General features: G+C 44.1%; 1 protein-coding gene across 5 annotated transcripts in view; it reads right to left on the reverse strand.

Moving 5' to 3' along the window:
• The window catches only part of TTC26 (tetratricopeptide repeat domain 26), a 70,565-nt gene that overhangs the window by 19,596 nt on the left and 27,487 nt on the right, over positions 1–23,482 (reverse strand). For 4 of the 5 annotated variants that reach the window (XR_003998411.1, XR_003998410.1, XM_030547997.1 and 1 more), the window contains exons 7-12: positions 21,919–22,090; positions 21,412–21,486; positions 15,821–15,923; positions 12,927–12,982; positions 9,207–9,260; positions 8,682–8,745 (exon numbers count right to left, since the gene is read on the reverse strand). Coding sequence is in view for 3 of the 5 variants with exons in the window: in XM_030547997.1 (XP_030403857.1) it covers positions 8,682–8,745; positions 9,207–9,260; positions 12,927–12,982; positions 15,821–15,923; positions 21,412–21,486; positions 21,919–22,090 (524 nt within the window). In the remaining 2 variants the exon portion in view is untranslated. Of the gene's footprint in view, positions 1–2,480; positions 3,376–8,681; positions 8,746–9,206; positions 9,261–12,926; positions 12,983–15,820; positions 15,924–21,411; positions 21,487–21,918; positions 22,091–23,482 lie in introns of those variants that run through there. The other variant, XM_030548028.1, reaches the window with a different exon arrangement.

A 23,482-nucleotide genomic window follows, 5' to 3' on the forward strand; every position in this document is an offset into this window, starting at 1 on the left:
TGTTAATCTCCCTTCACAATGGTATACGAACACAGTACTCTTATACGGCACTTTTCATCAGTAGATCTCAAAGCACTTTACAAAGGAAGGTCAGTATCATTATTCCCATTTTACAGATGGGGAATAATTCGAAGTGAGGTGATTTGCTCAAAGTCACTCAGACAGCCAGTGGCAGAGCCACAAATAGAACCCACATCTCTTGAGTCTCAGTTCAGTACTCTATCCACCAGGCAACATTACCGAGTATATGGGTATACAGTTTCCATTTCTTGTCCTACAGGGTCAAGAGATAACAGGATTGAAAGTTGTGACTGATGTGAGACCCTGGAAATGTGAAAACCTCAAAATCTCATGAATTGAGATGAGACAAAGGTTATGGACCCAGGAGATATTCATTGACTATTGTATCAATAAGCATTATGTGTATCTCTGTGTTCCTGGTTCACTGGGCTGGGTTCCTATGAAATCTGGAATCACTTAGAGGAGGGATGTTAATAATTAATGCAAGTTCCCAATGCTGGTTATGCAGATATCCGGACAGGTGAAGCAGCATTGACTTAATTTACCTGATTCAGGAGGTCTGAAAGACAAAGGCCCCAAACTGTACAGAGTCAGCTTGAATTTATTCAGGACAGATCCATTCTGCAACCAAGAACGGACAAATTTGTGTATGGACCTATCAGGATTTCATGTGGATAGCTGGTAATTTTAGCATGTATGTAGGCTGTTTATTGTTTTATGATATGTTTTCTCTGTAATGCTTTTGTCATAAATAATTGTACTATGCTTTGTGAAAGCTAACTGGTCACTGATTAACTGTTATTGTCCCTGAGAAACAGGAGAACTGCAAGTGCTGAAATAAAGTCAGGCGGGCTGGGATAATCACCACAGTGAATTGTAAGGGGACTGCAGCTCTAAAATTTGGATCTGGAGAGAGAGGAACACTGGTTCCTGCCCCGAAAAAGGGTACAGCTAGAGGCTTGAGACCTAAGGATATGCCTTGAGGAAGTCATGAAGGGGGCAGATGTATAGTTAACCCCGATATTATGACAGTTTTCAAACAGAAATCCATCCCTAGCCAAAGGTTTTATCTGGGCCTTGGGCAGGAGTTATGGAATGAAAAATTGCCCATTTGAGAGGAAAAAGTTTTGTTTTTGCTTTTTTAATGAAGCAGCAGTTTCAAGTTGTTCAGGGGCGCTGAAAAATTAATCCATATCCCAAGGGGATTTATTCTAGTGGACAGAGGATTAGGAGGCAATCAAAAGTGTTATCACATGGCTCTGCAATTTAACACCTTAATATCACCTCTAGGTGTGATGTTTTTGTATAAAACACACACACACACACACACACTTTGGTTGAATGTAGAAACAAAACAAAACAAAATGAAACAACTTGAGTGTTTAAACAGAGTCCACTAATGGAGAATGTAAGAAACCAACTGAAAATGGGTATGTTTTTGCTCCCCTTCTCTATCCACTGCCAGACTCCAATCTTATTGTCCTTCCTTGTAGGATTGCTCTAGTGTGTTTTTTCTACCACAGTGGTGCCCAGACTTTTCCTGTAACACCCCCTCTTACCAGTAATGGAATCTGTCTGTGCTATTCCTTCCCCCCACAATTATTACACAGCCATGGCTTCCACAGCAGAGGAACTTGGGCTGAAGGTGGAGCTGGGTACAGAACTGGGGATAGGGGAGCAGCTAGGGATAGAAGCAGAGCTAGCCTGCCAGCAGAGAGGGAAAGAGGGCAGAACTGGGCAGGAAGTGGAGTTGCAGCTGGGCTGGGAGCATAGGAGGGGCCGGAGCAGGAGCTGGGCTGGCGGGTGGAGTGGAGCTGTGGTTGGGGCTGGAGCTAGGCTGGGGACAGAGCAGGGGGCGGAGTGCAGCTCCCACTGGAGGCAGAGTTGGTCTGGGGGTTGAGTGGAGCTATGAAGCTGAGGTCAGAATTGGGTGGTGCTCCCTCCCCACCACTCGTGGGGACTGGCCAGCCCCTCTCGTGGCATGTTCCTCTGCGTCCCCCTGGGGGAGGGCACACCCCACAGTTTGGGGACCACTGCTCTACACTCTGGCTTCCCCAGTCACTTCACTATGTATTATATTCTAGTACCTACTTGGGAACAGAAATTGGCTTGTGTGTTTAATTTTCCCTTTGCTTACATATATGTCCATCACTACATGCATCTACATGTGTCAGAGCAATAAGTTAAATAAACCTCAGTGTTCTTCCACTCCCCTCAAGGCAATAGAAGGCACAAAGAAACCCCAAAAGAGACCGTCCCACACACCTACCAAGACATTTAAGTTCATAAATCCATAGCAATTTATATTATACAAGATCCAAACAAAATATAAAGAAATATTTAAGGAGAGTAAAAATTAAGAATATGTTTTCTTTATAATTTAATCAAGTTAATGGAACATTAATTTATAAAAACAGAATGTTCAAAGATCAAGAAATTCTTGAAATTTATTCTCCTCCCCACATTCCCACTCATCTTCCACTTTCTAGCTGGAGATCATCTTATCCCAGCACATTCTTCTCTGCATAGTTATTTTTTTAGAAATGCGTTTAATTAAAGTAATATCCATACATTTCATACAACTCAGGCTAACACTACACATTTCCAAGACACAGTCAACTGGGGCATTAATCTTAGAGTTCTAGTTTTTTCCTCTTTGTAACACCCATACTTCCATATTTGTAAAATACAGCCTCCCACTGAACTTTTAGAGTATAGCCACAGACACCCCTTTTCCCTTTCCTGCAAACTATCCCTTAGAAAATTCTATATACTGGTTTATGAACTCCGAACATACAACACATAATGGCTGGAGACCGGAACTATTTTCCCATTAATGGCCAGAGACCATAACATCCTGATTGTTATTTCCATATGTATGTGCTAGAGATACCATCATGTCCCCATCCATCATTATGTGATGGGCTAAATACTCTACTAGACTTAGTTTACTTTCCCCACAAAGATTACAGACCTCACTAACTAATATTATTTCAGGCAATTATACTTCACCCATCACTATAGGATCAGAGTGCCTTACAAATTCTAAAGAAGAATATGTTTCTCTCCCTCACACAGTTTTTATTATTGTGAAAAGCTAAGCAGAAGAAGTAAGTTTTGCATTCCACACTGATGGTGGCAAGGTTTGCAGTCATTCTGATCTCCTGCAGCACGTTCCACAGTCATGGCCAGCTGCCAAGAAAGTTTTGTCATTCCTGTTCATTATCCTCATTGTTCTTTGGTGGCAGTTGAAGTAGGAAAAAGAGTCCAAAACTGAACTGAGATTTTCACCATTATTAAGAGGCATAAACTCCTTAACAAGTAAGAAGACTTCAGGTTATGATCCGATCACATCTAAGAAAAGCAATTGGTCCTTATGAGTACTTGGGGAAACACCCAGGGGAAAACCTACAGGAAGCAGTGTCTATAATTCAGTATAGCATACTCTTTTCTTGGAGTCAGTAATAAACTAAAGCCCCAGCACTGTTTTGAGGATATTGTTTTGAGGATATTGTGCTGCTACATAAGTGCTATCTTGGGAAAAGACAAGCTGGGTCCCTGACTAACTGTGGTCATACAAAAATTCAATGGCACACTTTGAAAGTCTGTTGCTCTAGTGTTCTGCCCAAATTCCCTGTTAGAGGATAATTTTATGTAGGCAAAATGCAATTATCTATGATTTCACTTTAACAGAATATTATTCTTCACTCCCTGTTCTTAGGTATAAGTAGCATTACTGTGCTTTGTTAAACATCTGACCAGTATTGTGCTGGTACAGTACCAGTGCTGAATGAAATATTTCCTGAATAAAGATCATTCATAGAATGCTTTGAGATGCCTATATAAAATATGGTATTAAAAAGATAATAAAAAGAACACAAAATAGTCATGGATTGGTGCCACTATCACCAAACCTGGTTTACCATGGATACTACTTGTTATGGCAAGAAGTGAATGGGTGACTTTGCTTTAGCTTTGTTCCATTTTGACTAATGAAATGGAAGTAAAATAGGAAAGTTAGGATTTTATAGACCTAATCCATCCATGTGATTCATGCAGAAAGAGGAAAAAAACTCATTTTGAGAAGCTCCATACTTTGTGTAACTTAAAGTGACTCATAAAGGAAGGTAATATGAATTCCAGAAAAAGAGTTTTCACTCCCAGTGATTTGATGTTTTTCCTTTACCAAATTCAAGATTTAGTCTTTAAACTATTGAAGATGAAGGGGGGGTGTATGTGCTTAATCCCCATTATTTTGGAATAGTGTGCAATCCTTGTGTTCTAGCTGGTAGCTCTATCTCCTATAGGTGTGCCAGCAGCAGCCACTTGCGTGGGCTACAGAGTCCACTCATTGAGAATTAAGTTTGTCTAATGAGAACTGGATACTTACTAAGAGATATGCTCAGCTACAGAAATGATATACCATTTATTAAGTGAAAGTGTTAAAAATGTGACAATTTACTGTGTCTCCCCCCTTCAGTTCTTCTTTTACTCTCTCCAAGGAATCTGATCCTTATTTCTTTTTCCACCATGAGGCTAAAGATCACTCAGAGCTATTGGGAAAGATCACTCAGAGCACTGGCATTAACTATTCCACCGCTTGGGCAGGGAAAGACCCTGGCGGGCCGGGCCGGTCTATTTACCTGCCACGTCTGCAGGTTCGACTGATCACGGCTCCCAGTGACCGTGGTTCACCACTCCAGACCAATGGGAGCTGCTGGAAGTGGCGCGGGTCGAGGGACGTACTGGCCGCCACTTGAAGCAGCTCCCATTGGCCTGGAGCAGCGAACTGCGCCGCCTGGGAGCCGCAATTGGCCGAACTTGCGGACGTGGCAGGTAAACAAACCGGCCCGGCCCACCAGGGGCTTTCCTTGCACAAGCGGCAGAACAAGTTTGGGAACCACTGGTATAGGGGACTGTAGTGGGGCAGCTCCCCCACTCCAGCGGAAAAAGGGTTAAAGTCAGCCCTGGGAGAAGGTTGTGGCTGAAAGCTGCTAAACTGGGCTGACTGGGGAAGCTGATTGGGGCATGGCCCAGCTTAGTCAATCAGGCCACAGCTGGCATGTATAAAAAGGCTGTGAGCCAGAGGTCCAGAAGTCTGTGTCCAGGCTGGGAGAGAGCAGGGCATTGCTGCCTGCAGAAAGGGTACCGGGAGTGAAGCAGAGCTGGGGAAAGGCCTGAGACGCTCCAAGCTGGCAACTCCCCAGGCTGCAGGGCCTGGTCCAAGGCCCATAGAGGTTCTGGGAGGCAGAGGAAGGCAGCAGTCCAAACCCCCTTGCCTATGATGAGTGGCTTTTACACTGCAGTCTGCCCAGGGAGTGGGGGCTTGGTGATGACTGGCAATAGCCCAGACTGAAGCAAGGTGGGGATTAGAAGGTTGGGTGTTTCCCAGAGGTGAGACTCACAGAGACTGGTGGGGTATTGCCAGAGGGAAGCCCCAGGATAAAGGGGCATTGCGGTCTGGAAGGGACACAGGGCCAGCTACAAGTGGGACACCGGCCCTGCAGAGGGTGCTCCAAGGCTGGAAAAGAGCTAATTCCCTGAAACTACCACCAAGAGGTGCTGCAGGGGTGACTCCCGCACCTTTACAGTGACAGTAAAAAAAACAAACAAAAAAGCAACCTCTAGTGCAGGAGTGGTAAACCTGAGCCTGAGAAGGTGCCAGAATTTAACAATGTACATTGCCAAAGAGCCACAGTAATACGTCAGCAGCCCTCCCTCCAACACACACACCAGCTCCCCCACCCTGCTCCCAGTGTCTCCCACCTACCGGCAGCCCCACCCATCAGCACCTCCCCCTTTCTCCCCATCAGCTGTTTCGTGGCGTGCAGGAGGCTCTGGAGGGACAGGGGGAGAAGCAAAGGCATTGCAGGCTCAGGGAAAGGGGCGGGAAGGGGTGGAGTCCCTGGGACCAGGGCCTGTGGCAGAGCCAGGGGTTAAGCAGTGAGCACTCCTGGAACATTGGAAAGTTGGCACCTCGAGCTCCATCCCTGGAGTTAGTGCCTATACAAGGAGCTGCATATTAATTCTGAAGAGCCGCACGTGGCTCCAGAGCCACAGGTTGGCCAGCCCTGCTCTAGTGCCCTCATTTGCAATGTCAATTCCAGTTTATGAGCCGTTTGTGATCAATAGTTTTAGCCATCTTTTTTCCTAGCTGAAATGCAGTGTAAGCTGTTGATTTTGGGCAGGTTTTATTGTGGAAGAAATGTAGATAATGGTTGCTGCATAATGGATGCTTCTTGAGTTTTTCTGAAACTACACAATAATTACAAAAGTCTAGATTTACACAGCTCTTGAATGGAAGGACTCATACCCTAACTCTGCTCATTGTGTGTTTTTTAATTTTCTAAGTCAATAATCTAACTAGAAACAACAGAGATCTAACCGCTGACCTCTGTAAGACTTTGCTGAATGTGTGACATAGTTATCATAAACTACCCTGTTCTCAACAGTTTTTTAAACATTTTCCATGTCCATGTCTGGTCCTGGGATCTCTGTAGAGAGTGTGAGATGCAGAAAGACCAGAATCACAACAGAGAAAGTGCTCTGCTTTTTCTGTTTGTCCATTGGCCTTTGAAAATTCCCAGTAAGTTAACAGGCTTGTGAAGGTGCTATCAATCACTTCTCTGGCCTCCTTCCAAACCCCGCCTCCCCCCCCCAACACTAAAGCAGGATTTTCTTCACTTTACGGAACACACAAAACTAGAAAGGAATGATGGTTTGTAACAGTTAGATATGCTGACGCAGGGCACAGACAGTCTAGTGGTACTAGCTCTTTAATCCTGGGAGACCACCAAGGACTGGCAATAGAAGGAAGTGCTGGATTTTGACTTCGAGGCCAACTATGTTAGCAAAGGCTCTCATACAAAGGCAGCAAAACTATAATCCCCATCCTAAATCTAGGGAAGCAAATGTAAAGTCTAAGGTCAGCAGAATGACCTTAAGCAGGCAACAGAATGGCTGGTGTGTTATAATATACATAAGTATAGTACATTTTGGAATACTGCACTGAGAGTTCTTATTGTTCCTTTTTATTAAATGCTACCAGCATGTGCTACCCTGAACACATAAAACATTGTCTCTTCCTCAAGGAGCTTACAGTCTAGTTTAGACAAAAATATGCTACTTGAAGATAATATGGTAAAAGTTGTTTCATCTGGCATGTTGGGGGAATGGGGGTTGCTGCTAAGTAAAAAATGCTGGTTAACTAAGAGGGAGGAGTTTGGGTACTGGAGGGGGTGTGTGGCTGGGGGTTGGGGTGCAGGGTGCCAGACCTGGGGGATGCTCACCTTGGGCGACTCCCCACAAGCAGTGACCTGTCCCAGCTGCTCCTAGGCAGAGGCACGGAAGGCGGCTTTACCTTCCGCCGAGTGCTAGCTCCCCAGCTCCCACTGGCTGGGAACCATGACCATTGGAGCTGCGGGGGTGGGAGCTGCAGGTGGAGGCAGCGAATAGAGCTGCTTGCCCTGCCTTTGCCTAGGAGCAGCTGGGAAAGGTCACCGCTTGCGGGGAGCCGCCCAAGGTGAGCGCACCCCGGATCTGGCACCCCGCACTTTCTTCCATGTCCCAACTTGCTGCCCCAAGCCCTCTCCCGCACTGAAACTCCCTCCCAGAACCTGCGCTCCACATTCCCTCTGGCACCCCAACCCCCTGCCAGCCCCACCGCAACTGGACTATACACAGGAATTTTAATGAAGATCAGAAATGCCAGTTTAGAGAGCTTTCCAGTTGGTGAAGTGCTGCATAAAACAGCTTTTATTGTACTGTGTATTTGATATATCACTGGGCCCATCTCCAGCCCAAATGCTGCTGTTACTGTGACTGTTTATGACAGAAGTACACCTCTACCTCAATATAACACTGTCCTCGGCAGCCAAAAAATCTTACCGTGTTATAGGTGAAACTGTGTTATCATCAAACTTGCTTTGATTCAGTGTGTGCAGCCCCGCCCGTGGAGCACTGCTTTACCGCGTTATATCCGAATCTGTGTTATATCGGGTTGCGTTATATCGGGGTAGAAGTGTACCATTTTACATTGATAGAGATGCTGTTTTATTACAAACCAATTGCTCTAACTGGAACAATGTAGGTGTCTATAACATGCTCAAAATTGTGTGCACATATGTCAGAGCATATCCTCAGTTTCAAATGACAGCAGATGTACTGTGTGGAAACATTATGCTGGTAACAGCATAACTAAAGCAACACAGTGCCTGGCACTAGACATGCTGAGAGTCAACAAGTGCATAGGCACTATTATAAGACAGTATATACCAGTAGTTCTCAACCAGGGGTCCAAGGCCTCCTGGGGGCCACAAGCAGATATCAGGGCCACCATTAGACTCATTAGGGCCCAGGGCAGAAAGCCAAAGCCCCACCAGCCCAACCCTGGCAACCGGGCCTCAAGGTGAAGCCAGAGCAGCTTAGCTTCGCAGGGCCCCCCAGTGGCTTGGGGCCCTGGGCAGCTGCCCTGCTGGCTACCCCTTAATGCCAGCCTGGATTGTACATGCAGAAAAACAGTTGCGGCACATGTGGGCTGTGGAGTTTTTATAGCATGTTTAGGTGGGCTGCAAAAAGAAAAAGGTTGAGAACCCCTGGTACATACTGTAGTATCAGTAGAAGAGTTTTTATATAATGGAAAAAGAAAATTTCAAACATACCACATTCACTGGCTGATCCTCCCACAAGCTGGAAGAATTGTTGCGCAATTTTCAGATGATCCCTCTTGGAGAGAAACAAATGACATGAGATCCAGAGCATGGAGTGGTGCCATGGGACAGAATGAATGCATGCTCCAAGAGGGGTGAGTAGAGTGAAGTAGAGCAAAGTGAATACACATATTGTGGGGTGAGGGGAAAGATGGGGATGGAGGTACAATAAGGAAGGAAGGAATCTTATTGTTTGGACCCATATATACAGAATCATTGCAAAAGGAAGCAAGGCTTTTGTAAGCAGGATAGAGAGGCTCAGTTCAGTTTGGATGAGTCTCAGGGCTAGTAACAGAAACTCACAATTCACTCACTGGACTGTGAATTATGGAGAGAGAAGAAATGAAGGGACTCAGAAAGCATGGGATTTGAGTGTGAAAGTACCACCTCTTTCCCATTAGCTGCATTCCAGATACCACATTTCTTTCTCCCCTAGTACTAATGTAAATGCTGGAGCAACAGAGGGGTTTTACTCACTGAGCCCATTTCCTGTCCAAGGGCTGCATTCACCACTCCCTTGAGTATGTACTCCTGCAACAAACAAGAGGATTAGAGAAGACAGGTTAAAGCATTCAGAAGACATACAAAACAGCTGCAGACAACTTAGAAATTTTGATCCTGCTCATGCCAGCTCCATTCAAACTTCATTTTATTAGTAGTCAGATATGACTGTACTCCAGCAGCATGTAATAAATAATAACAAAAAAAAAATCCTGCATGTGAGCCAGTTGTTTAAGTGAAATGAGCTAGGGTTCTGAATCAAGGTCCTGTGTAGAGACAGCAACATTATAAAAACACCATCAAAATTGCCAGGAATTGTCCTGCTGTTATCAGGCAAGACAAGGGGCCCAAGTAGACTGAATTCCCCTTTCAAGCTTGTAAGTGGTCACGCCAGGGAGAAGGATATGTGTCTCTGCCCCAGGGTATGGACGTTTGCATTGCCTCTGCCAGTATTATACCTACCCTGTGAATAAAGAGAACTTGAGTCTCTAGGGCTGACAAACTGACTGATATCTTTCAACCATCATGAAAAAGTAAATCTGGTGCTGGTAAAAGGTATTAGATTGACAGTGCTGGAGGCTGAAGTCCTCTGCCCATAAGTCAGGTACAGCGAAGGCAGAAGCATTGCAAGTTTTCCCACATATGTATATATAGTTCCTCCACCCTTCCCTGGAGAGAGGCACCTCTGAAGCCTCTGCAGTTCTTGAACCCTTCTGCTGACATGCCAAAGAGGGGGACAATTAATGCCAATTGTGATTACAGTTTTTGATGGAACTTGTCCAGTAGTACAACAATGGCATGTTACCAATAATAAATAAGAGGAGCTGGACTGAGAAACTCACTGCATTTTACACAGGTCACTGGCCCATTCAGCCAGAATGCAATTTATCTGTCTGCATTCAGCCAGAACAACTGATTTTCTGCATATCCAGTAGATTAAAAGCCAGGGCTGGAATTAGGAGTAGCAAGCAGGGCAACTGCCTGTGCCCCGGACCACAGAGGGCCTCACAAAGCTAAGGCTTTGGCTTCAGAGACGTGCAGCTTGGACTTCGGCTTTTTGATCTGAGTCTCGGTGAGTCTAACGTCGGCCCTGCTCTCTGGTTTATTTTGGCAGACCATCTGAAACCTGCTTATTGCCCCACAGGAGGCCCCAGACATCTGGTTGAGAACCGCTCGGATCGGCTTTTAGCCAAGATGGCCAGGGACACAACCCCATGCATAAGTGCCAATTTTCCCTGGTGCCGGTGGGACTTCATGCCCCGCCTGCCTCCGGCCCTGCGCCGACTCCACCATTTCCCCGCCCCAACTCCACCCCCTCCCTGCCCCTATTGGAACCCTTCCCTAAATCCCCGCCCCACCCCCGCCTCTTCCCTGAGCGCATTGCGTTCCCCCTCCTCCCCACTCTCTCCCAGCCGCACAAAACAGCTGTTTCGCGGTGCAAGCGCTGGGAGCTAAGGGGAAAAAGTGAACATGCTGCACGCTCAGGGGAGCAGGTGGAGCAGAGGTAGAGGTGAGCTGGGCAAGTCCACCCACCAATTTTTCCCCGTAGGTGTTTCAGCCCTAGAGCACCCACAGTTGGCGCCTATGACCCTATGCTCTAAGTGTCTTAAGCCTCTTACAGCAAGAAGCTGAGACTGGAGAACAGGGGATGGATCACTCAGTTGCCCAATTCTGTTCATTCTTTCTGAAGCATCTGGCACCGGCCACTCTTGGAAGACAGGACACTGAGCTAGGTGAACCACTGGTATAACCCAGTCTGGCCCTTCTTATGCATATTAACATACTGTATATTATCAGCCTCGTGGCAAGTACCAGCATGTATGTGAGGAATATATTTATAAAATCAGACACACATAGAAGTCCTGCATGTGGAGATGGATCTATCATTCTTAACCCAAGGAGCTGCAGTCACCTTTTCAAAAAAGCCTACCAGAGAAATGTTTCCTCTTTTCCCTGAAATATAAATTTCCTGACAAACACTGAGGAGCAGGACTTGATAACATTCAGTCTAGAACCAGAGACCGATTTATAGTTGTAGAAGGTCTCTTCAGGGCTAAATAAAGGAATTTATACCATAGCTATAGAAAGATTTCCGTTTTGCCAGTGGGAACCAGCATTTAATTTGAGCCATGGAAGATCCTAAAATGTCAGATGTTAGAAATTACATTATTTTTGAAAAAGCTCTTTTAGGTAATATTAAATCTTTCTAACATTTATTCATTATAATTTCTCTCTCTTTAAAAGTCTGCACAGTGGGACTCATGATAGCTACAGCAGCCTGGCTTTACAGGCAGAGAGAGATAATAAAACAGTACCAATAAACATATTAAAACTTTGTAAAACATTTTTTCTGTAACATATATGGCATATGCACAATTCACAATGGCTGTGGTGTGGCATAAAAGATTTATTGGTACTCATCTAGGATGATCTCCATAATTTGCCTGTAGTTTTGCCACTCTCAACTCATGTTTACAGCAACATTTACACCACACCTCCATTACCAATAAATAGATAGAGAATACATGAACACAAACAGCTAGCACATGAAGGAGTGGAGAGGACAAAAGGTTTTATCAGCATGAGTTTGGGATGACTGGCATAATTTGAGTGGCAAAGCCATCAGTAGCTGCTCCAACGCTGTTAAAATTAGGATTCGTAATTCACTGCTGGTGCTACTCCACCATCAGCAATGGTGGAAGTTATAGAGTACACAGGACTCAGGAGTTTTGGTCACTGTATCATGTAATCTTCCAGAGTATGCCTTCCTCAGTGTCTATTTTAGACATTTTCTCTTGTTCAGATTCACTGTATTTATACAGTGCATGTGTCTCTATATATGTGGGCTTTGAGAAAGAAAATGCAGGGAGGAGCAAGAGACTGAAGCTGGCCCAGCAGCTGCAGAAAGCAGTTCAAATAGATAGTGTTGAACTGGAATGAGGGGTTGAAACGAGGCCCAGCTGGGACCATCTCTTCCCCCTAGCACTTCCCAGACCCAGACCTATGCAGAGGACAACCCTATCCTCTCACAAGGACCCATAATGTCTTCCCTCTCCTCCCCAGCCATGTGATCTTTGAGAAAAAACTGCAGGGAAGAGTCAGCAAGAGACATAAGTCAGCCGAGGAGCTGCAGAGAGCAGTTCAAGCAGGAGCCAAGGACACAGTAGGTTTCACTCCGAACATTCCTTCTCCTCTGCTGATTGGCTATTCCTCCAACACCTCCCACCATCACTCTTCCTGTCTAGTTAATACGCTTAACATAACCCAACTGAAAGAATTAAAATAACAAAATCGCAAAACTAACATTACGTTTGCCACCGCAACATTGTTCACTCTGTTTCTGCATTCTATCCCTTTCCCATACCCTGCGTCTGTCTTCTCTATTTAGACTGTAAGCTCTTCAGGTTAGGGATTGTCTCTTATTCTACATTTGTACAGTGCATTTACATTTGCACAATCAGGCCCTGTTTTCTACTGGCCCCTACACATGACCATAATAAACATGATAAATAAAATACTACATGCATATATATATTTCACACATACAAAGCTTTAGCACTGGTGAAAGGTGGTGGAAGGATGAGCGCAAGGTGTTAAAAGAGATGAATCCTCAGGGTATCGGCTTGGATATGGCAGATTCTACCCCAACTTACAAACTCTTTTCTTTAAGTAACCATGCCATAAGTCTCCAATTACCTGTGGAGTTGTAGGTTCCAGGTCCTTAATCAGGTTATAAGCCTCCTGCACATCATCTGAAATACCAGAAGTTACATGCATGACAAACCACAGTGAACTGTATTTGGACAGACCACTCATCCTCCACAACATTCCTTTACCCAGTCACAGATAGATAAAGCATTTGAAGGGGAAAAGTAAGGTGACTATAAATCTGTGTAAATGTATACCTTGCTGGTGGTAGTTTGCTTGAGTCTGTATAACAAATATGGTTTGAGTAATAGCTTCTTTATTACTACATTCTCCCTAGTACAGAGATCACTTGGCCCCTTGTTCATAGTCCAGTGGATGACTTCTCAATAGTACAAGATCAAGATAATAAATCCTTCATAATCCTGTCTCCCTCAACATGTTTATTCCTCCCTCAGGGCAAGACTGGGTTAGCTGCTTCTGAATACAGACTTCACAGTTTCATTATTAATAACTCAACATTTGGCAAATTAGTGTATCTGACTCTAATCCTCTCATGTAAAAAGCACTGTTAGTGCAAAAGTTAATTAAAGAATTTTACTCACACAAAAAAGTTATATACTAAAAAAAGTACATTCTAAAAAAAATGATCCAGTCTCAGAACATCTTAACTCCATCCCCTTCACTTACATATATTAGTGCGGGGCTCTTCTGTCACACAATTACCCAGCAAAGTTAATTCACATTAATAAACAGGAAATCCATTGCAAATTACCAGGTGTTGATAATTGAGCAAATATTTTTTTTTAAACTAAGGTACTATAGAATAGCATATTTTGTTCATGTATTTTGACAAGTACAGTTTAACTTTAATGATATTTCATTGTACAATACTTATACACCATTTACATCTTCAAAACACTACAAAATAAATCAAACCTCACATACTCATGAGGCACTTAGGTACATATGAGGCCAATAATTTTTTTAAATACTTTGCTCTTAAGTACCAAGTATTATTGGTTTACTAGTACATGCATTTTAGTACAATTTGTAAAAGTAATGAAGTCTTAATACGAGATCTTACTGCAGATCTCTGGTATTAAATCTTTGATGAGAAATCAGGTGAAATAGCCATTTTTGTGAGAATTAAAAGGGCTTGTGGATTAGCAAAATGATATTAATGAGGTTATATCCATTTATGGCAATAGGAAAAGAGAGCACATCTATGTACTAAAATTTGTGACAGCTCAAGTAATGAAGCTGAGTTCCAACTGGATGCGCAGATACAGAGACAGTCTAGGATGCAAGTGAGTATAGCAAGCAGAAAACTCATTTGAGACAAGTCCTCTGACAAAGGGATTAAATTTCAATAACCTTATTGGCATGGAATAAATGTATTGCTAAAAATCAGCACATCAAGCTTCAGAATCAATATAATTAAGCTACAGAAGGCCCATAGAGCTTTTTCTTTTACTACTTTTATAATCACTCAAATGCCTTGATGCACTTATTGGTATGTAAAAGTTTAGGGAGTGGTTTATTTCTGCTCCTTAGGTATGAAGTCTAAAGTTTATCTGATTATTTTGAGTTTTATGGGGTTATCACAGTTTTATTTCTTTCATCTAAAAAGAACCAACTTGACCAAGGCTATGGCACCTGTAGCTTCTACACTGAAGCGCTACAGCAAGAGGATGGGTTCTCCATCTCTGTAGTTAATTCACCTCCCCAAGAGGTTGTAGCTAGGTTCATGGAAGAATTCTTCCATCTAGTCAGCACTGCCTACACTAGAGTTAGATTGGCTTAACTACATTGCTATAGGGGAATAGAATTTTTACACCCCTGAGAGACAGCTATGTGGATAGAACTTTTCATTGTAGACCAGCCACAACTCTAGACAACTAGGTGACAAAGTGGTAAAGGTTACTAGCTGAAGCAGTCAACATTACTGAAACCAGGGCCGGCTCCAGGCACCAGCGCAGCAAGCAGGTGCTTGGGGTGGCACGTCTGGTTCTTTGGCAGCAATTTGGCGGCAGGTCCCTTGGTCCCTCTTGGAGGAAAGGACCTGCTGCCGAAGTGCCGCTGATCACAGCTTCCGCCTCCCCCGACCCCCGCCGCTTGGATGGCAAAAAGAATGGAGCCAGCCCTGACTGCAATCTCCTTTGAAATACAATAAAACAGAATGCGTGGGACTAAACCATAAAGACAAAGGTAACATCTACTGCTTTTAAGGACATTGCCCTAAATAACTAGTCATGCAGAGGTGATGAAATACCATGAATAAGGAAGACAATGAGTGGAAAAGTGCTCAACATATCCCATTACACAGGTTCCTGCAGTTAACACCAAATCATCAATCATTCCACTTCTCAATGGAGAAATACAGTGGTGATGAGCATGAGGGGAGAAGGAGGCATTGTAACCAATAAAAAATACAAAAGGAACCGAAAGCAAAGACAGAAATGACTTGGAAACACAAGAAACTCTTGCTGCCCGGGGAATCTACCTACATTTTTCAACAGTTGGCAAATGTGTGTAGGATGGATTATCTTGTTCAGACTGCAGCCTTTTTTCTGGTAGGTTTTTTTGTTTTTTGTACAGTCTGTCTGTGCCATATTTACAGAAATAATTTTCATTGCCTGGGTGGCAATCCTGTGCCCATTTTTAGCATTTTAGCAGGTTTAAGGGGAAGTGTTTTACTAGTGTAAAAAATAAGTTTCTGATCTTCTGCCGAAGTGGATTTGTTCAAACCTTTGCTAATGGTCCTCCTTCAGAAGTCAAGAAAGTATGTAAGACATTAGCTTATTTACCATGGATGAAATAGTGCAAAGAATGATGTAGCCCATTTAAAGAAGGCTAGTTGTGAGATAATGAACAGATGTCACAGAAAAAGAAAAGGTTTTAATCCCTGCATCTAAGGGAGAGACAGAGGGAGATTTCATTACCTTGTCGGAGATAGTAAATCACCAGGTTCAATCTGGCTTCAGGAATAACATCAACCAGGGGTGGCAGAACCTGCAGAGCCCCTTCCCCACCTCGGAATACAACCTGCAGAAAAGAAAGCACCAATCTTTTTAGTCCTATAGAGTGTTCCAGTCTGTGGTCTCACAATCATCCTTGAAATTTCCACAGTAATGACATATTATAGTCAATGGATTCAGCATTAGCTGGGCCCCTAGTTTATTAATAATTATAAACATCTCATATTTTATAGTGTCTTTATCCTGAGAAATCTCTAAGCACTTTACAAAAATACTTAACCCATCAGTAAATAACTACTATTCCTGGAGCAGAACAAATCAGCTATTCAACAGTCAAAGCAACAACACATGACAGCGTCGAACAAGTTAGGCAGAATATGAACTAAACTGACACTGCAAGGGGAATATAGATGGAAAATTACAATTAACTTTGATTATACCAAAATATTAGGGCTAATAATCCTAAATACATGAAAAGTGTCACGTTATCTTTAAATGACCAAAAAAAGTCAGGTCTTCAGTTTCACATAACAATTCCCTCCTCCCACAACACCATATGGGACATTGGTTCAGGTGTGACTTGGGAAGGAAGCTTACCACCTGCTGAATCATTGCTAAAAAGGATCAAAACATAATTCCACCACTGAAATCAGAAAACAGCTTTAACTCTTGAATGCATAATATGTTAGAAAAAATTATGGATAAGCTTATTGTGACTTGGTTTGTGGTTCAGCCAATGTGCCATTTGAACAGGGTTGTCAATTTTAGTTGGGCATATTCCTGGAGGTTTCATCACATGACATAATCTTTAATTAAAGATTAATCTTTAATTCCTGGAGACTCCACATCAGTACTGGAGGGCTGGCAACCTACATTTGGATAAGTTTGTCAATCACAGTGCAGCTTACTGAACAAAAAGACGAGGGCCCTGAGTCTAGCAAGGGGTGTGCTTTGGTGGCTCCTACAATGGGAGAGGACAGGCCCTGAGGAATTTCCAGCTCCAACAGGACTTTCAGGGTACCACAGTTAGTAGACCTGCAATTTCATATTTGAGTTTCTTCAGAACTCCGGGGTGAATATCATCTGGTCCTGGTGATTTGTTACTGTTTAATTTATCCATTTGTTCCAAAACCTCCTTTACTGATAACTCAGTCTGGGACAGTGCCTCATATCTGTTAAATGGTATGGAAATCTCCCCCACATCCTCTGCAGTGAAGACTGATACAAAGAATTCATTTAGCTGCTCTGCGAAGGCTCTGTCTTCCTTGAGTGCTCCATTAGCACCTCGATCATGCAATAGCCCCTCTGATTGTCTGGCAGGATTACTGCTTCTGATGTACTTAAAATTTATTTTGCTGTTAGTTCGTGCGTCTGTTGCGAGTTGCTCTTCAAATTCTTTTGGGGCTGCCTAATTATACTTTTATACTTGACTTGGCCGGGTTTTTGCTCTTTTTGATTTTCCTCAGTAGGATTTGACTTCCAATTTTTAAACTGATGCCTTTTTGGCTCCAACCAAGGTGTCATTTTTTTTGTTATTTTTTTTTAATTTGGGGTACACTTAATTTGAGCCTTTATTATGGTATTTTTAAAAAGTTTCCATGCAGCTTGCAGGTATTTCTCTCCTGTGACTGTACAATGCTTGGCTCAGCTGTCAGGAAGCGTGCAGGATGCCAACTGGTGACACACTACCTGTACTGTTTTCAGGCAGGGCTATAACAGGCAAGTGTGAGGGTTGCTTCGGGTTTTTCAATAGCTATGGGGTAAAATGGGTTCCCCTACCGCTTGAGGCCAACCTGCAAGTCATCTTGGATGCAGTGGGAGGGATAGGTTTTAGTTTGTATTTCAGGAAGCGTTGGTGTACCCGTCAATGGCCCCAGAAGTGGAGAGAGTCTGGAATTTTGAAAGACATCAGTCACATTCCTGGTGTTCGTCCCAATTTTGGTGGCAGTCACCATCTGGGATGGGGAGTTCAAGGACAAGAGGATCAGGTTTTGGTGCAACCATCAAGCAGCTGTTCTTGTGGTGAACTCTCAGTCCACTAAATCAGCCAGGGTAATGAGTTGAAAAGGTCCTTCATTCTCCATTGCCTTGAATGCTGTACTTATTTCACTGCCAAGCACATAGCTGGGCTTAAAAATGATATAGCAGACACTCTTTCTTGATTGCATGTCAACCAATTCTGAACACTAGCACTGGAGGCCATGGCGGTGCCCAATCTAATGCTGGCAGCCCTATGGAATCTTGCACTGTGCACCTTTTTGGCTTACATGACAGCGTTTGAGTTTCAGGCATTCAAGGAGGTGGTGGGTCTTCCCAGGGCCTGGCCTATACTAGAACCACAAATTCAGCAGTTTATGGTCTTGCTACATAGGTGGGGGCTTGCATCACTGGCTACAGATAACCAGTTAGCTGGGGTGTCCTTTTGCTGCAAGTCTGCAGGTCATCTGACCCCGTCAAGGATTCATGGCCTGTAGGATGCTGGAGGATTGGGTCTAAGTTGCTGGGACACAGAACAATGTTAAGGAGCCAGTGACCTTGCAGGTCCTTAGACAATTAGTCAAGGTTCTTCCTCAGATCTGCCATTTGGGTTGGGGGTGAAGCTACATTCTTCAAGGCAGCCTTTCTTTGGGGCCTTTTGGGTCAGTGAGCTTGTCCCATCAGTGAAGGGTGACACTTCAGTGCAGGATATCAAACTACAGGATGTACAATGGTAAGCTGACTCCCTACAGCTCAAGGTTCGCAGGTCAAAAAACCAATCAAAGGGGGATCAGCAAGGCTGTTGCTCCGCACTACTCTGGTGAGATGGACTCTGTTACAGGCACTGCAGGCATATGTGACTCAACAGCCACCTGGTGAGGGTTCCCTGTTCCTGCATGGGGAATGTTCCTTCCTAACCAAATTCCAGTTTGTGGGAGTGTTTAGGAAGAGGCTATCATTCTTGAACTTGCCGCCAAGAGAATATGGCTCCCACTCGTTCTGTATGGGGGCCACACGGTGGCTACCCAATTAGATCTGTGTGCATTAGAAGTCCAGGCTAAAGGACGCTGGTGATCTACAATCCTACATGCAACTGCCTGAAGTGAAGCCAACATAGGGGATGGGCTGTAAGTGTCACAGGTTTTAACCATGTCTGCTTTCTTCCCCATGCTGATCACACACAATGATCACACAGCACACACACAGCTGAGAATATGGATTGAGGGCATGGTATTGTGCACTGGGCTAATAAGAGAGCACATAATTCGGGCGAGAAGCTTGCAACTGGTCCTCAGGAGGGACATGACTTTGTCTTGGCACGGCAGCCAGGGCATGACCTGGGACCAACTCGTGTCCCTCTTGCATGGGCTGGTGCACCAAAAGGACATACTGGGCACCATCATTATCCATTTACCGGAGAACAACCTTAGAACGTACTCTGGCCTCAAACTGATTTTGAAGGCTAAGTGGGATATTAGACTGCTGGCAAATGTTTCTTGGCATGGGGATAGTATCGCTAGAGATGCTGGTCTGCAGGGTTTGGTGGACTGCAGAATACCCACAACAGATGGATAGGGCCTGAATGAAGGCCAACTGGAAAATAGCAACATGGCTGGGGTCCAGAGGTGCTTCAGTTATCAGACACGGCCACATACCCTAGAGTGCAGCTGAGCTTTATCGAGGATGGAGTGCATCACTCTGATACAGGTGCCAATTTGTTTCTGGATGATCTTGGTATTGGGTTGGCCAAAGTTCTAGGTAGTGGGATTGAGGCAGCCAAACTAAGGTGGGCACCTCCTTGTGGCAGGTGCCAGGAACAGGAACTTGCTGATTTAGGCTCCAGATACAAAAAGGTAACATAGTGAGCATCTGAGGGCATCATGTCTAACCCCTAGGGGAAAATGAGAACCAGGGGTCAGGACATTATCCTGGGGAATCACCCCACCAATACACTTGATGGTGGTACTAAGGGGTCGAGGCCCGCTCTTGTCTCAATCCCGGAAAGGAGGAGGGATGCTAGCAGGCAACTGGAGACATGCAGAGACCTTCCTAGTGTGATGACTGGCACCCCCTGCAGAGGGAGCCCCTAAAAATTGGCAAAAGGTCAATGATGTGCAAGTGACCATGCTGGGCTATCCTCCAATACAAACTTTGGATGTAATTTGACTAGTAAAGTTGTGGCCTGTTTAAAACCCATACCAGATGTCCTTGCCTGCTTCCATCCAGTGAGCACACCAAACTGAGCAACTTGCCAACATCAAATAAAAGTAAACTACTATCACCAGTCGATCACCAGAGTAGCAATAAAATCACTGGAGTAGAATGCTGCCAGATGATCAGTATATCTCCTCCTTTAAACACAAATATTTTTACTTTGCCTCAGCATCTGCCCACCATGAGTTCCTAGTCATTAACTTTGCAAATAGAGACTATTATCTTGAGACATTTTAATTCCACTGCCATTGTATCGTGGTTAGACAACATTGTTCGGGATCCTCACCCATTCTGATTTTTGCATTGAAGTTCTGATTTTGACAGGGCTGTTCAAGGAGGGTTGGGGATTTGACCAGTCCAAAAATAATTGGTCAAACAATATAAAAAATGGTCAAATATTTTAAACCACTAATTTATTAGAACAATAAACAAAATGAGTAAGACTGTATGGTCTCCAGCGGGCTTAGCCTTAGATAGATACATATGCCTAATTACAAAAAATGAGTACTTAACTGAGTTATTTTAAACTCAAAAAATATGAAATACAATTAAATAAAGTTCTAAAGAAAGACAGCAGCAAAGAATCCTGTGGCACCTTATAGACTAACAGACGTTTTGGAGCATGAGCTTTCGTGGGTGAATACCCACTTTGTCGGATGCATGTAGTGGAAAACCACTGCATGCATCCGACGAAGTGGGTATTCACCCACGAAAGCTCATGCGCCAAAACATCTGTTAGTCTATAAGGTGCCACAGGATTCTTTGCTGCTTTTACAGATCCAGACTAACACGGCTACCCCTCTGATAAAGAAAGAAAGAATGGCACCATGATGCAATCAAAAAGATAGGCTGCCATCTATATCAGGGCATTCTTGCTGGAATATATGACAAATATTTGACCATGATCAAATAATAGGCAGTCAATTGACTGGCTTGCCAAGCCTAATCCCAAGTATCTTGCAAGGACAGGATCACAGGACATTTAAAGCATCCTAACTTATCCCTGAGGATAAAGCAACATTTTTTCATGACATGGTAACAAGCCATGACAATGTAAAAAGACCAGAATGGTGTAATGTAACAACTTTGCACTAGAAGACAAAGTATAAAGAAGGGGTAGGAATGCAGGTTCTTGTCTTGAAGGTGGCACAAAGACAAGAAAAGCATCAGAAAATGAAACCAATTAAATAAAAGTGGGAAGCGTATTGATCAGACAGCCTCCCTTGCTTACATTTATGGATTCACATAACCTCTTAACACCCCACCTCCTACTGCTTAATTCCCAATTTTCAATAGTGCTACGTCAAGAAAAGCTCTGCAGACCACAGTTTGAGATCCACAGCTTAGATGAATCCATTACTCACCAGATTGTGCTTAATGAGCTCCTTAGCAAACTCAAAAGATGACGAAGCATTGTCCATCAGACTCTTGAGTTCTGCCTGAAATTAAATATTATACCTATAAAAAGTTTATCAAAAATACCCCCCACAAGTGCAGATCCACACCACATCTGAAACTGATAGGACAGCAACTCCAGCTGTGATAAGCTGGGTTGGTGGAGAAAAACAGCCCCTCCCCCCGCACACACTTCACCGTGCTGACTGTTGCAAATGGATAATTCATACAAATGTAAAGCAAAACTTGCATTGGGAAAATGGAAAGGCCAGCATGTGAACAGAAAACCTAAGTGCCCAACAATGTAAAGACTATGGATAGGTAGGTGATATCCTTTGGGGGAGGACACTGACATGATAAAAGGCCATTTGTCAATAACCGTGATTAAGTATAAGGCAGATAACACAACAAGAAAAAGAAAGTTGCATGAGACTTCAAATGAGACTGACAAGACAGAAGGGCTTTCCAATAGATACCTCAGCAGCCTTGCCATTGTAAAGACGGAAGTGGTTACAAGCCTTGAGGTTAAGAGCTATGGTGCTGTCAGGAACTTGCTGAAGGTAAACAGCCAGCACCTCTTGTGACACATCATAGTAATCCAGTTTGTAGTAACATAAAGCCACATATACGTTGAGAGCCAGGTATTCCCTGAAGGGCAAAAGAGGAAGTGTTCACAGAAGCATTCATCTCCTGCCAGAAAATTGTGCTGAAAAGGAATATTAAGGTCTTTTGACTTTCCCTCAGCTTCCCATGTACCGTTTACAAATACAAGTATTGAGTTCCTGAGAACAGCCTTATATGTGACTAGGGACTGTCAGGCTGAAATTTCCTCCCAAAGCACAGAATTACACAATGATATGTATTATGGAGGTGTTTCAGCTTTCTCTGAAGCATTCAGCATTACACACTGTCAGAGGCAAAAGACCATTGACCTGTTCCAGAATAGCCATTCATACATTGCAAAGCCTTCCTTTGACTCTGGACCCTGCTTCCCAGGCCAGCAGCATCTAGAGCAGGCCTGCACAACTCGTAAAGCGGTGAGGGCCATATTACTCCAAAGAAAACAGCTGAGGGCCAAACTCCCCCAGCCCCGCCGAACCCCCCCAAGCACCGCCAAGCCCCCCCCAAAACACAACATCCCCTGCCACTGCCCGCCCACTCGCCTCCTCAGCCCTTCACCCCCACCGCCGACTCACCTGCTCTCCCCACCACCACTGCCCACCCGCTTGCCTCCTCAGCCCCCCACCCCCCTGGCTTGCTTCCTCACCCCCCACCACTGCCCACCCACCTCTTCAGCCCCCCTCCCTCACCCATCACTTGCCTACTCACCTCCCGCATGCCGCACAGTGAGCTCACGTGGGCCGCATGTTGTGCAGGCCTGATCTAGAGAATATTACATAGGCAGCACACTAAAAACTGTCTGTGAAGATGTGGTTGGGGGGAAAAAACAAACCCTGTGCTGCTCAACAGCAACATCTCCGAAGGTTTGGTTCCTTATCCACTTCCTGGCTGAGGCTGGTGGCTATAACGTGGAATCCTGGGACAGAGGTAATAACAGGATAAATGGGAATGGAAAAAATCCTCAGAGCTCAAAAGGACACACAGGATCCCTTGAATAAAAACAACAAGACTGAGGATTTCTTATGAAGGCTGAGGTGGAAGAGAGTTCAATAACTAAAAATCAGGGCCAGCCAGGCAATCAGCCAAACAAAACAAAACTAAAGTGACAGGTACATGCTTTGTATTGTGGGTAAGACACACTCAGAACATTTTCTGCTCTGCTTGTAATTCTGCAACATTTCATAAGAAACAGGAGAGGGGGTCCCAGGATGGGTCACAGAACAAAGCACATTAAAAATAGGGGATTGAGGCGGACACATTCCCCCTTGTGCCTTATGGGTGTAACAGTTCTGATTCCAGTGACAAAATGGAGATAGCTGCAGTGTCCCCTTCTCACAGAGGGAAAGACACAAAACTGTCGATACCACCAAAAATAAGTTTCCAGAAGCCAAGCAACCACATGGAAAGGAAACACAAATT

Source organism: Gopherus evgoodei, chromosome 1 (genome assembly GCF_007399415.2).
Source record: "Gopherus evgoodei ecotype Sinaloan lineage chromosome 1, rGopEvg1_v1.p, whole genome shotgun sequence".
In the NCBI taxonomy this organism is placed as follows: domain Eukaryota; kingdom Metazoa; phylum Chordata; order Testudines; family Testudinidae; genus Gopherus; species Gopherus evgoodei.